Source organism: Callorhinus ursinus, unplaced genomic scaffold, assembly GCF_003265705.2.
Source record: "Callorhinus ursinus isolate GAN/ISIS: 27379988/994484 unplaced genomic scaffold, GSC_fseal_2.0 scaffold8, whole genome shotgun sequence".
Taxonomy (NCBI): domain Eukaryota; kingdom Metazoa; phylum Chordata; class Mammalia; order Carnivora; family Otariidae; genus Callorhinus; species Callorhinus ursinus.
The window spans coordinates 25,819,061-25,833,027 of NW_027397070.1; the positions used below are offsets into that span (position 1 = coordinate 25,819,061).

The 13,967-nt window shown below is 47.3% G+C and overlaps 1 protein-coding gene across 12 annotated transcripts in view; it reads right to left on the reverse strand.

Annotated features, from left to right (window-relative positions):
- NIN (ninein) overlaps nucleotides 1–13,967 on the reverse strand; it is a 98,907-nt gene that overhangs the window by 58,165 nt on the left and 26,775 nt on the right. For all 12 annotated transcript variants that reach the window (XR_003207696.2, XM_073895198.1, XM_025870059.2 and 9 more), the window contains one exon: nucleotides 7,790–7,950. Coding sequence is in view for 11 of the 12 variants with exons in the window: in XM_073895198.1 (XP_073751299.1) it covers nucleotides 7,790–7,950 (161 nt within the window). In the remaining variant the exon portion in view is untranslated. The remainder of the gene's footprint in view (nucleotides 1–7,789; nucleotides 7,951–13,967) is intronic.

Here is a 13,967-nt window from a genome sequence, read left to right on the forward strand (position 1 = left end):
TCAGTTTCAGTTCCACCACTTCCTTGCTGTTCAACCTTGGACTCGTTACTTAACTCCCCGCCTGCCTTGATTATCTCACAATGCCTGCCTACAAAGGTGTGCTAATATTTGGAACGCACTTAAAATGGTGCCTGCTACAAATTAAGAGCTAAGTGTCTGTTAAACAGTAAATCAGTATTACTATTACTGCTCCTATTATTTGGGTGTCCAAAACTAGGACAAGGGCAGAGAAAAGAAACAGCAGAGAGACCAGCATCAGCTTTAGGAACAAACCCAAAAGAGACTCTGTAGAAGCTACGGCTTTGAACATGGTTGTCGTGATAAAGCAATCAATTTTTGATTCAACTTATAGGAGCAGGGCCTTCCTGGGCACCCTCCCCATGGGCGGCAGTGCCCCGTGGGTTGCCACAGCTGGCAGGGGCGGCCCGTGCTTCCATATTAGTGTGCCCAGCGTGCCGGCCCACGGCCCTACTGAGAGCAGCTGGAGGAGAGAGGGTCAGAGGTTGCCTGGCCCCAAAATGGCTGCTACCGAAGGCAGCCCCCAGCCCCCCTCGGGCAGACAAAGGTGAGCCCCGCACCCCTCCGTGGGCTGTGCCTCTCCATGTCACACTGGCCACTGTGGCCGGTGCTCTAGCTGTCCTAGAGCTGGGCCAGGGTGCCCTGTACACGGGGGCCGCACCAGTGAAACTGCCTTCAGGACCACTTTCTTGGGAGGGCTACCTGCTTTGCTGGACTGCAGAGCAGATGGCCTGAGCCTCTTGGAGCCCAGGCTTCCAACCCCAAGGCTGGGCCAGCATCTGCAGCCTGCGGGAGCAGCAAGGCCCCCCACCCACAACAGCTCAGTCACAGCCCCCACCAGTCATCTGCTCCAATGCAGACCTCATGCGCCGCAGAATGTATGGCTAATTAAAATGATTATGGGGGCTTACATGGGGTTATTCTTTCCCAGCAGAGGTGGCTGAACTGATCTCAGCAGCCCTAATCACATATTTTGTTTTGTTTTCTTCTTCTTTTTTTGAAAGGGGAAAGCTTTGCAAGCCCAGAGAAAGGAGGAAGGAAATCTACTGGGATAACAAAGCTCCCCAAACAAACAGAATTATAGTGTCCATTTGATGAGAGCAGTGTACTTAGCTAAGCCCAGGAAGTCTCTGGAAAAACACACACAGAAATCAATTTAGAAGAGTGCCTATAGCCAAAACTTGAGGACTTTTAAAAATACGGCATCTATGGCATATTTAACTAATAGTCCTAAATATCTATAAAGCCCTTGCTCTGAGCCAGGTACCGGGAACCCGGTACACCCAGCAGGGCCCCTGTTTCCGCAAAGACACACTTCCTGGGACTTCAGTTTGTTTCTGCCACCCTGCCTTTGAAGGCACATCAGGCAATGGAGGGCCTCACCACCCAGCTCCCGATCTCTCCGCTCCAAACCCAGAGACAAGCTGCTCAGCTGCAGGTCTGTCATGACCAGAAAGCCCATCAGTTCCTTTATCTTTAAAAGCAATTAAAAGCTACAAGTAAGTCCTGGGGACAACAGGAGTTAATGTAGGAATTTTAGCGGCACACACATTTTGATGAGTCCTGCTACGTTGCCAAAACGCCTTTGGGACTGCCAGTGTGAAGAAATGCTGAATTTGAAAGAGTTTGAGCCTTAAAGTCTCCTCTCATACCAAGGTTGGGGAGTGCTCTCGGTTCACTGGATTCTAAAGTCCCTAAAGAAAGGGATTTTTTTTTAATACATCTGCTCACCATACCTTACTCATCAGAGCTGCTCTTGGGGGATAGTGAACACCGCTTTTCCATTTGGAAAATATACCTAATGGTATAGTTGGAAAATGTTACTCTTATTAAAATTAACTTGTTAATTTTTTTTATTTGTTGTCTCTTTTATTTTCTAGTTAGAGAATAATTACTGGAAATTGTTGACCTGGAAGGACCTGGGGGTGGGGGCTGGATGCCAAGGGCATTCCCTCTGGGATCAAGTCAGGAAGGCTTACCCAGGACAGCAAAGCCTCAAAGTCGGAAAGCTGCAGTCTGCGTCAGAACGAGAGATACCGTATTAGCTTTGAAGGGACTTCTTTATATCACTTTCAAGTGGTCTACAATCGCATCTTGAATGAGTGTTTCATCTCTGGGAATGGCCAAAGGGTCTAATAGACTTAAGAAAAAGAAAGGGAAACGCTGAAATTCCATTAATAAGAAAAGCTATCCTGATGTCACGTCGTTTGATGGAAATAAATGGCATCAGGAAGGAGACCGCTTACTTTGCCAAAGACTAGAACAAGAAAATCTAATGGGAGGAATAGGTACATTTCAGCTACAAAAGTTCTTGGCAGAAGTTCGCTCCATTATTAAGAAGTTTGCTCCAGCATCAGATATTTCCTCCATACAATATAAATGAATTCACGAAGGTTAACTGTGAAGTTAGGCATATATGAAAATGAACGTTAAGGGGACCAGGAGTCAGTTTCCCACTGTTTGGCGAAGTGTGATTTTCCGTAGGGTAGTAAAGCCAGTTTGGGGGTTTGGGTTGGTTGGTTTTTAGTTCTTAAACCCCCTTAAACCCCCACACCCCTTCCTCCCCACACAGTCCCGACACAAAGTCGTGATTGCCCATCCATTGTTGAGTACATGGAGCAACTGGCTTCCACTTTTCTCTCAGGCCCTTACTTAAACTGCCCGGTTTTGACTTACACGACGATTGTCTATAGTGGAAGAAATCATTGTTTAAAGCCTCCTGCTCTCGATACTAATCTTACTAGACCTGCTTTATTCCCTGTGGAGGAAAACAGTTAACAAGGTGTCCCGTGTTTTCAACGAGGGCAGAAAGCAAAGTGGTCCTGCCCCAATTATAGTCACGGAACCACCTTGTCCACCAGGTCTGAGGAACAGACTAGAACTGGGCATTAGTTTTGTTTCTCCCTACTTCCACCTATCCTGAGAAGAAAGCACAAAATTAAAATTCAAGGTCAGTTCAGTAGCCGCTGTAGGTGTGCATACAAAAAGGGGGGAAAAAAAGTACTCTTTGGAACCTAAAATCTCACTTCTGTTTCTTAACCAAGTAAAGCAGAAAACAGCCAGGAAAACGGTCTCATTAATCACACCTTATGCTGCAATCAAGAATGGGCCCTTTGTTGGGCTGGATTAATTCAGAATCGAATGTCCAACCGAACTGCCTTGAGTGAAAACGATCCCATAAAAAAAAGAAAAATCAACCACTTTCCTTTCAATGCCACCTGAGATGAGAGGTCAGACTCCCATGAGAATCCATTTGCCAGATAAACACACTAAATTGGAAGGTGAACGCATGTATCAGCCTGATGGTGGAAACTACTTGTCGCTTGTGAATTAGCACATTCTGCTTCAGGGTTTCCAAATGAAATTCTGAAATACACATTTCAGTGCTGAAAATTTAGGAGGACTATAGGTCTTTCCCCATGTGATGGCTTTTTAGGGCCTTGTGAACCAGACATGGTAGGGGAGGCATGCTTAATAGCTAGGTTAGAGATTTTCTGTTTCAGCAGGAAAGAATCAAACCGCTGGAATAAAACAGGAAAGAATCAAATTGTTGGAATAAAGCTGAACTGAGAGGATTAAAATGTGTACAATTTTTATTAGTTCAACATATACAAACCGAAACATCAGAAGCCCCTCCTAACAAGGTTTACTGCCGTATGTTCCATTCAGAGGATGAGGCCAAGGTGGTGGAGCATTAGGTACCACGTAGCAATCACGTGCGTTCTTACCCAAGGCACCACATCACGGTGGTGGACCAGGAGTGGTCACGAGAGGGATTCCAGGTAACGAAGGAAGCCGGAAGCTTCCCATGGGACTTACATTAAAAATAAATTTAGTTGCTTGAAAGCAACCTTTATAATGGCATCACTCTCATCTGTCTGCATGTCTATGTCTTCTTGGGTGGGAGGCAGGGCTGGAGTTACAAAGAAGTACATCTACGGAGCATTACCTATAATTCTGGTTGTACATATGGGAGAAGGCCTCCCAAACAAGGATGCAGAAAAAATGTTGTGAGCCACTAATCCAGGAGCAGAGAAATGAACTGTCAATCCATAGCAACTTCCCTATTATGGAACAACCCTAGAAGGAAGGGGGGTGGGGGGAGTTACGTTCTATCCCTTCCAATGACTGTCTGCTCGCTTATCGCTATAGGAGGAGTTCCTAGAAGGAAGCAAGCCACCCCGGGGACAGCTTTCAAGAGGTGTTTGTGACACCATTCCGTTCCGTTGCCCATCCCTCTCCACGTGCTCAGATAAATAAAATAACGGATTCATCCTAGAGCAAAAATTGGTCTCCTGGTGAGTAGCAACAGATGGGCTTCTACTCCATGTAACTTTTGACCACAAGTTCAGGTCCTTTCATCTTCACCAAAAAACCATCAAGTCACTTTAGGGAAAATCGGGCGTGTCTGAGAGCAGCAGAGACTAGACTGCAGTCTAAAGGCAAGCTAGGATTCTCACCTTTCCCTGAGCCAGGACCCGGAGTCGAAGGAAACCCACAGTCAAAACCAAGAAGGCCCATCCCCGGCTCCCCATCTGACGACTCCTTGTGAATTATTCACGAAGGAGACAGCCATCCCCGCTCCCTCCTTCAATATTGCCCAGTGACACGGAGATGAAGTATGAACCACTGTTAACAAATACACCCAAGAAATAAATTTTTAATAGCCAAGGGCAGGAGACAAAAGGACCCCAGGCAACCCAAAGGGAAAAAAAGAAGCCAACAGAAGAGTAAAGCACTCCTGACAGATTCTCAACTGCTTATAAGAATAAATAAACGCCACAGGTTATTAAGAACATTCTCCTCCCCACAGTGCCCGAGTGGGGGGCCACTCTAGAATAAGGAAGATTAGCAGGCACTCCCAAGAGACAAGGGTACTTCTGGTGCAAGCTCGAGCTGCCCAGAGCATGAAGTTCTGTTGGCCCACGAGTGGCCCTAAATTGCTGAGGCTCCTGTGGAACTGGCCAGGAAACAGGAATGCTATCCTGACACGACAGTGTGCCGTAAGACCGACATCCCGGGGAAATGATGTCACTGGACTGCACGTATCCATGAAGGCAGTGAGTGTGACGTACGGTCGTGGATGCGACACGAAGCCTGGACGGGCCCTTCGTTGACAAGAGGAACTTCAAACGTGTCACACGTGCCGCTCTTGATGTTTTAAAGTGATGAATCGCTTTGAGAACTGACAGGCTCAATTCAGCTCACAAAACACTTCATTTTTAGTCAAGAAAGCATCTGGATGGGCTTCGGCTTGAGTCCACCTTCAGCAATTTTAAAAAGGGTAAAAGGGGGTGATCCAGTGCCCCTGTAAGGCTTTTGGGGGCAGGATATAACAGACTCACAAAGTCGGGTCAGTAGGGGTCATCCTGGAGAACAGACATGGGGAGAAAGAACCCTTCTGGGCCTCTATTTGCTGTTCTACTGAGAGGGGTCACTGAGCACTAAAGCTTCTATATACAGTGTCAGAAGGTCTCACCTACGAGGTTCTGGAGGAGTAAGGGAAGTGGCAGTACAAGGCGGGGTGGGGAGGTATGAAATGGTTCTCCCAACGTACCCTTTTACTAAGACACAGCGGCAGGATTTTGCCCAAACTCAGGCCTCTACTCTTACCTTTACCTACACATGAGCCCAAAGTCTCACTTTTAAATAGTAAATCTCACTGGAAGTTGGTAGATAAAACAAGGATATAAGAAAGAAGCTGCCAGCAACAAAATCAGCTCTGCCCAAGAACTTTCTGGGTAGCCCCCAGGCAGTAACTAGAAACCATCTTATCAAAAAATAAGTAATCACTTTATTTCTTAGCAACAAATAATAATGCCCTGGGTACTGAAAGTACTTGGGAGAAAGGAGATACTAGACTTAAAAGTGTTTCCCACATAATGAAAGCTTACCCCCTGAAGTGTTGAGAAATATTTTAACCATTTTTTTCCCCACAGAGAAGTGTCTGATACATTCCACACTACTCAGGGTTATGAAACAGACTTTATGTGATAAAAGGAGACCCTTCCTGACAGCAAGATAAATATTATGGACACAGCAATAACTAAAGTAGGAAAATCACTCGAATCTCTTAAATTGGATATGCAAAATTTTTGTGCACATAAGTACATGCGTTTTCCTGGGGAAAGCCCCGATCTAAATCCTCACAGGGACCTGAGAAAGGGTCTGCAACTGACTGAACCCAAGAAGAGAAGCAGCCTCTGCTTCCAGATGGACCAGCCCCGTGCTGTGCCATCCCAGGCAAGAAGGTCTCTTCTTTGCTTCTCATGGTCTGTCTGTCTTCAGCTGTCACCTCTCAGCCACGACACTCTTACACCGTTTTGGGGGGGTTTCTATCTTTCTTCTCTGCCTGCTTTTCTTCCTCTCTTCTCGCTCACATGTCTGCCACTGTTCCTTCACTTCTGGTGTGAGGGCAAGTAGTCCTTATCTTTTTTCCCCCCCCCCTGTAAAGATTTTATTTATTTATTTGAGAGAGAGAGAGTGAGCAAGAGAGAAAGCACTAGCAGGGGCAGAGGGAGAGGGAGAAGCAGACCCCCTGCAGAGCAGGGAGCCCCATGTGGGGCTCGATGCCAGGACCTTGAGATCATGACCTGAGCTGAAGGCAGATGTTGAACCGGCTGAGCCACCCAGGTGCCCCCAGGGACTCCTTATCTTTAAAACAATGTTGGAACTTCTCGGGATCAGCAGACCAGTCCTGTGTCTTCTAGACACAGTATTGTGTCTATTGCAGTATTATGGCTGCTTTCATTTCTGCGCAGCACCTGTGCTCTTGTCAGTTACCTTTGGGTTTGTGGGCCTTCTGCAAGGCTGAAGATGCTAGATGTCTGACTGCTGGGGACCTTACTGGAGCAAGCTTCCTGTGGGCTTTAAGGAGCTGAACATGGGTGTTAGCAATGAACACACGCGTGTGCACACACACCTCCATCAACCCCCAGTCAACAGACCACTTTGAGAAAGTTGAGGCACTTTGTCTCTTTCCCAGCTTGTGTTAATATCTGAAATATCTGCACCCCCAGTCTGAGCTGGGATTTGCAAGAAATATTTAGAGCTTGCTCAGCACGGCATTCTCCACCATGTTCTATAAATGGCACGCTGGTAAATGAGCCGTGAGAAAAGAATAAAGAAAATGTTACTGCTTCTCCTTTGCTGGTAGATTACGGCGACATGCACAAGGAAAAGCTGGGAAACGAGCGAAGCGGGCAAACCGGGCTGCTGGAGGGCCAGGCAGGCCCGGGTGCCACACCCCCACGAAGGAGAGCCGTGGCGACTGCTGAGGCCACAAGAACCAAGTCTGAAAGCTGCTTTATGTTGCCATGAAAGACAAGGCGCAGCACTCAAGATGCCAACGCGCACCACCTTCCTCTCACACCTGCCACGGATGCTGGCTTATGGATTTCGGGGCGCCGGGGGGGGCAGGGGGCAGCTTTTTACACAACTAGAAGTGGCAGTGCCATGAGGAGAGACATATTCCCAAGAAGTGCCGGAAGTGGCAGACCCCAGAAAACGTGAAAGTACCTGAACTGTAAAATACATAAACATAAAGCTGGCACAGAAATGTCAGCTCTCCAGAAGCGGAAACAGAAATGAAACATTCAAACGATAGACAAATTGGCGATATATATATACACCCCAAAGGCAAGTACTAAGATTAGCAAGAGAAAGAAGCCATGACCCCCCCAGTTCTCCTGTCCCCACACCACCGCCGTGGGGGCATGCGGGGGTCTCCACACCTCTGGCCCGGGAGGGCGACGCCTGTCCCATTCCTTACCTGGTGGCGGTCACCGGCTGGGCTGTGTGAGGGCCGAGCTTCTTCCTCTAGGGGCTCAATCTCGGCAAACTCTTCCACGGATTCTTGAAACTCAGGCAAGGACCTTCGTCCATAACGCTTGCCACCTTTAACATATTTGGGCTGAGCTTCTAGTGAGCAGTCTAGGCAAGGAGACAAGAGTTGAGGCCACATTACATGACAGACTCAGCCCTTTAGCTGACACTCACAGCTGTCAGACGCAGCTTCTTATACCAGCCCCAGAATAAACCACCACTGTTGGCCAGTTGTGCTGGACGTGGGTGGATCTGAGCCGCCAGGTCAGGCGCAGAGCACAGCTTCTCATTTGGAATGACTGACAGCACCCCGAGCGCATCCCTGCATCCCACGCGAGAGATGCGATGCCGGCAACACGAGGATAGAATTAAGATCAGGCTAAAGCCAGGCGTCCTATTTGCTCTTCTGTTTATGAAGCTGGCGTCTTGCAAGAGGGGACAAGGGAGAGGGGGAGATCGTCCTGACAGGGAGACATGTCGGAGGAAGTCTTGGAGAATAATGCTAAACCAAACACCACACCCGCACCGTTAGCATTCACGCAGCCCTCCTATACCTCAGTGACTCCTCTGTGAACCATCCCACCTTCTGATCCGTCAGGCAAGCAGGGTGACAGAACAAAGAAACTGACACAGCGGATCCTAATAAATGAAGGACAGCTCATCGCTTGCATGAAACCTGGCATCAAGATCTCATTATAAAATTAAAAGCTGGGGAATAAAACAGTAAATGCAAAACTGCATAAAGGAAAACGGTAGATTGTTTTTTTTTTTTTTCCTCTTCATGAACTTCGGTGTTGCACAAAGTAAAAAGGAACGTGCGTAAGGGGAGAGTCGTTTCTTGACCTTAAAGAAGGACCTCAGCATTCTGATGTCACATGTCTCAGGTACAACAGTCACTGCCGCCACCGCACGCTAATCTTTCTCTACAATGGGTAGCTTCAAAGCAATAGAATAAATACTTCACTCCATGCCAACGTCATCTTAGATATAGATATGTTTTTTAGCACCTTGCACAGGTTTAGGAGAAAAAGATATTCTATTAAAATACAAAAGAGTGGCAATGCTTTGATTTCGGTTCTTATCATCCACAAAAGCACAGCGTCCCTAGAGAACATAATGCATGTTCTGTTTGAACGTGACAGTCTTCACAAGATGTGTCTGAGCTCAGACATGGAGATTTTCAGATGAGGTGTGGACACCCATCATCAAAACGAGGGTGGCTGATTAGAGAAGAACTGACAGAGTGAAACCCTTCCTCCACCACCACGGAAGCCACGTTTGGGGTTAGCCATCATGTTGTCGTTTCCCTGGGAGGACGGGGGATGCCGTTTGACTAAAGCTGCCCTTCCCTGCACCCCCCCGCCCTTCCTCCCGTATAAGCTCAGATTTCACAGATGCGGTCAGAAGCATCCTGAAAATGCTCAGCAAAGCTCGGAGTGAAGTATTTATGCTGGCTCTATAATTTCTAGCGATATTTATATCCAGCTTCTTAAAAGTCCCAGCCAAGTCATCTTATTCGGTTGAGCGATTCTCTTACAGGGAGGCTTTAATAAGCATTCACAATTTATACTGAAAATCACATGCATGTTTGAAGGTACCTTTCATCAGGAGAGAGTGGGTCAGCCTGTGAGTATTCAGGAGTGGCCCAGACACCCGAGCTATGTGTTGGCAGCTGAGACCCCCAGATGCTGGTCAGGTAAGAGGCAATGCAGAAGCATCCTTAATTTATTACACATTCTTATATCTTACTGGCAGACAACAAGATATAACATTCATGACAATGGGGGGCGGGGGCGGAAAAGATGAAAAGAAAAACTTAGGACGTCAGAAAAGGGAACATGACATTTCCCCGGTGTGAGATCGGTCGTGGTCTGGGGATGGGAGTGACAAAGTTGCTCTCACCGTGTCCTGCACTTTTACAGAGGAAAAGACTGGTGGGACAGAGCGACCCGCTTAAAACAACTCCTGGGAGTTACTCCAGAACCCACCTGTGGGGGAAATGACTCCCCAGTTATTTACCACTAAATGCCTCATGCCAGACAGGGAGCAGTGCTGGATTTGGTAAGGGACGGAAGGGAACAGATTGTGAGCCATTAGGGACCCTGCGAGGTTTGGGTTTATTTTACTTTTGCATTGCCAAGAATTTTTTTAAATATTTATTTCATATTTTATTATTGTAAGTAATTTTGAGCAAACTTTAAGGTAGCATCTTTAACAGATTGTAACTACATCACACAGTCAATTTCTAGAGAAATCTGTTATACTGTGTACTTTTTTGGGGGGATAAGATATTAGCACACACAAAGGAAGAATGTGGTATTAATGTGACCTCATAGTGAATTTCCCAAACCCTCTCTGTGACCAATAAAGAATTAGACTAATCGAACCAATTATCAACAGTCGCTTGTTTGACTACATATTCACATCTCTCTCTATTTAGAGCGTGAGCATCCCTATACTTACATGATAAGAAGCGAAGAAAGACAGCGACAGTAAGGACATCCAGAGAGAACATTCATGGTCAGCAGTCATTAACGTGTTAAACATTTGAAAACTAAGATTTTCTTTACCAATCACAACCAGGCCTTTAAAAGGCCACAGTAGCAGCCCACCAAATAAAATTTGAAGACACCCTTATACCCCTAAATTAAAGAATGCTCTACCCTATCCTTACGACGTCCAACAGAGACTCACAAAACTGCAGCCCGGGGGCAAAGTTTATGTCCTTTATGAGTGTATCCAGATGTAACTTACACATTTCAGGGTTTCATCACGGAACGATTTTACCTATGCCAGATAATATGGTGTTGCTTGATTTAGAAATGAAATTGTTTACGTCATATAGCCTAAGTGTAAGTGACTGCTCCAATCACGTGCTCCAAGGAGGGATATGAAATGCCAGTGACACAAGCAATATACAAGGGACTGCCAAACTTTCAGTGTTTTATTTCCTTGAATATTTATGATTCTACTTGGATTGCCAAGCTTCGGAGTCATTTTCGCTTCTTTCAATTTTCTATTTCTCCTATTTGACAAAAATAAAAATGGACTTTGAAGGAAAGAGGACAAGCCCAGACAGCCTAGAGGAGTCTTGAGCCCCATCCTTGGAGAATTTATCGTGAAATGCACCAATCCTAATAAAGTGGCGTTGAAGCAGTCCTATGTGACTTAGTCTAGATGATCTGGGTGTTATTCCATACACCAAACACTTGGTTATGAGTAGGGGACAACAGAAATATCTTGATTCACTCCCCTAAAGAATGCTAGAGAAATACAGAAGCAACTAATAGTCTCTACAGAGCAGTTGCGGAGTTGGGGGGAATCTAAATGGGGAGGTCAAAAGACGAAATACTATTTCTCCCAGCCTTAGAAATGAAACAAAATCTGGATGCTCAGACACCACATTCTTTACTCCATATCCCGTCTGTCCCAAGGAGAGAAACTCCAGACCTGTAATAATGTCCGCCTTCCAGAATCAGGATGAACCACCATGCATGTGCATGACTTGTGACCAGAAGTCTTGCACTTATAATAAGAGGAAAACTGAAATGCAGAGTCAGTGAGAATGACCACTCAGGGGATAAGCCAGCTGCAGGCAGGCAAAACCACACTCACCCGCCCACCCCGCTCTCGACTCGCTCCCTGCCTCAACTCTCGCTGAACAGTACAGAGCACATAGTCCGTGGATATTTTATCACTTTTTGATTTAAACCTCCCTGTTCCCAAAACTGACCTGAGGTTATTTCCAGGATGAAGAACAAAGCTCGGTCTTTTTGGTGCTGATGTTCTTATTTTGAAACTGCTTGTATGGACCCTTGCTTTCTCCTTCCCTTCCTGCCCCATTCAGTTAGCCCGGACGATCGTTCCCAGGGACACCAGCCCTTTCCAAAGCCAAAGGCCCTCAGCACAGGGTAACTCCAGTCTGAGGCTCTCCGTATTACATTTCTACTGAGCACATGGGATTCCTGAAACTCATTTAAAAGTAAGGAGTCAAAAATAAAGCACACACTGCAAACCTTGGGACGAGCAGCCGCAGGAAGCTTCCCTGGGAAAGGGCAGTCAGGCAGCAAATGAACACCCTCCAGCCCCGTGGCACATCCCCACTTCCCCGCCTCCTGTAACACCATTACACGGGCATGACACTGAGTGCAACCCCGTATCTGATACTAAGTAAGAGGAAAGGGAAGAGAATTAAAGGGAGACCAAGACCGAGAGAGAAAGAGAGAGAGAGAGAGAGGCGGGGGATGGGGGAGAAAGAGGGAGAGACAGACATGGACAGACACAGGTGGGGAGAGAGGGGGTGGGAAGGAGAAGATGGGCAGGGACCTAGAGGCCTATGGAAGGTGGGGAGCAAGAGCAGATGGGGGAGGGGACCGGAAGTGGGGGCAAAGTGCAGTGCGGGTCCAAGGAAGAGGGCAGAGGTGAGCTGGAGCGGTAGAAAGAAGAAAGGGCTGAGGAGGGGGATGTCCCAAGGAGGGAAGGGGAGAAGGAGAGTCCAAGAGAGAATGAACAACACGAAGACATCAGGGAAGCCTTCGCACGTTCCTTCCGCCTCACCGTGTGCCCTGCGCCTCCGTGGGAGGTCATCAGCCAGCAGGGTCCTCACCCCACACCTCTGTGCACACATGGCCCTTTCTGGGGCAGCTGCTTGCTGGCCGCTAGCACCCCGCTCCGCAGCTACCCCTCTCTCCTGGAATCCACACTCAAGACACGGGGGCTCATCCGGGGCTTTCAGGGAAGGGGGGGACAGAATTTCAGGAGCAGTCGCCCCAGCCGGCTCTCACCAATCTGAGTTGATGGTTCTTGCTGGAGCACACAGGTGCCTCGGGGCACAAAGCTAATGGGGTGACTCTGACTGACCTTGCCTGGGAGGGAAGTTCGGAGGGGAAGGTTTGTACCCCACCAGGGTGCCCGGGATGGTGGATGGGTGTGGCCGGCCCAGGACCTAGTGGTCTGACTAACTGGTCTGTGGAGACCTAAAGCCGCTGAAGAGCCACAGAAAAATGCTTTGAGGTGTTAACGACGATAGGACTGTTTCCCCAGCCTTCTCCTAGGGGTGTCAGCTGCTGGTCCCTGTTGGAAGGCCACGCATCCCGAGCCATTTTGGGGGAAGAAGGCAGAGAATTCACATTTCACTTAAGCGAATCCTCCCCGTTGTTCCAGTTTCAACTCAAAACGTATTTCTCTCAAGTAACTGCTTGGTACAACTTTCATGGAACCTTTTCTTCTATGAATTCAGTGCCACCCATACTGTTGATAGCTCCTGATTTCATAACGATCATGGTCCTCTTTTTCTAAAAGCATTTTACATGTTAGAATTACCAACCCAGTTGGGCTGTAATGCTTTCTAGGGCAGCAGAGCTTCATGGAAAGAGCCTGCCTGGGCTTTGATTCAAACAGACCTGGACTGGAACCCTCAGTCCTCATAAAGATCAGGAGTACTTAATGTCATGAAAGCTTAGCCTACTTTTCTGGAAAGGAAAATGACAGGAGCTCAGTGGGACAAGGATGCTGTTCTGTCTGGTAGCTCCTGGCCTAGAAGCTCGAGACACACCCCATGGCGTTCCCCCCTGCCGCCCCAGACTTCTGTGGGGCCAACAGTGGCCTGGAGCCAGTGGGCTGGGCCAGGGGAGCAAAGTCAGAGATTCCACGGCCCCCAAACCTGCAGCAAACTTCCCTGACCTCATTTTTTTGTAATGGGTAAGATTAGCGGCAAACGCATCATGTTGTGATCCAGTCTGTCGTCTCAGGAACTGGAGCCACCTCTGTGTCACTCTTACCCGAATTTTCTCTTCCTTGTCACCTCCTTCCCCTGTACCTGATATGGGAGGGATGCTAAGACTCCCTAACTCTCCTTTTCATGTCCCTGCTTTGGAAACCTCCTCAGACTCTGAAGTTGACATAAACGTACAACACTGGCACAACTCCTGAGTCAGCGGTTTTGTTCACAGGAGTATTTTGGTTTTTTGTACAAGTATTTTGTTTTTTTTGCACAACACATGTAGTTTTTAAAAGAATGCCTTCTGCCCTTTAGTAAAAATGAAGCACATCAAAATCATCGTCAAGTATTCTTAGTAAAATCATCAGAAGCATTCTAGAGCACACTTGAATTGCTATTTATTCTT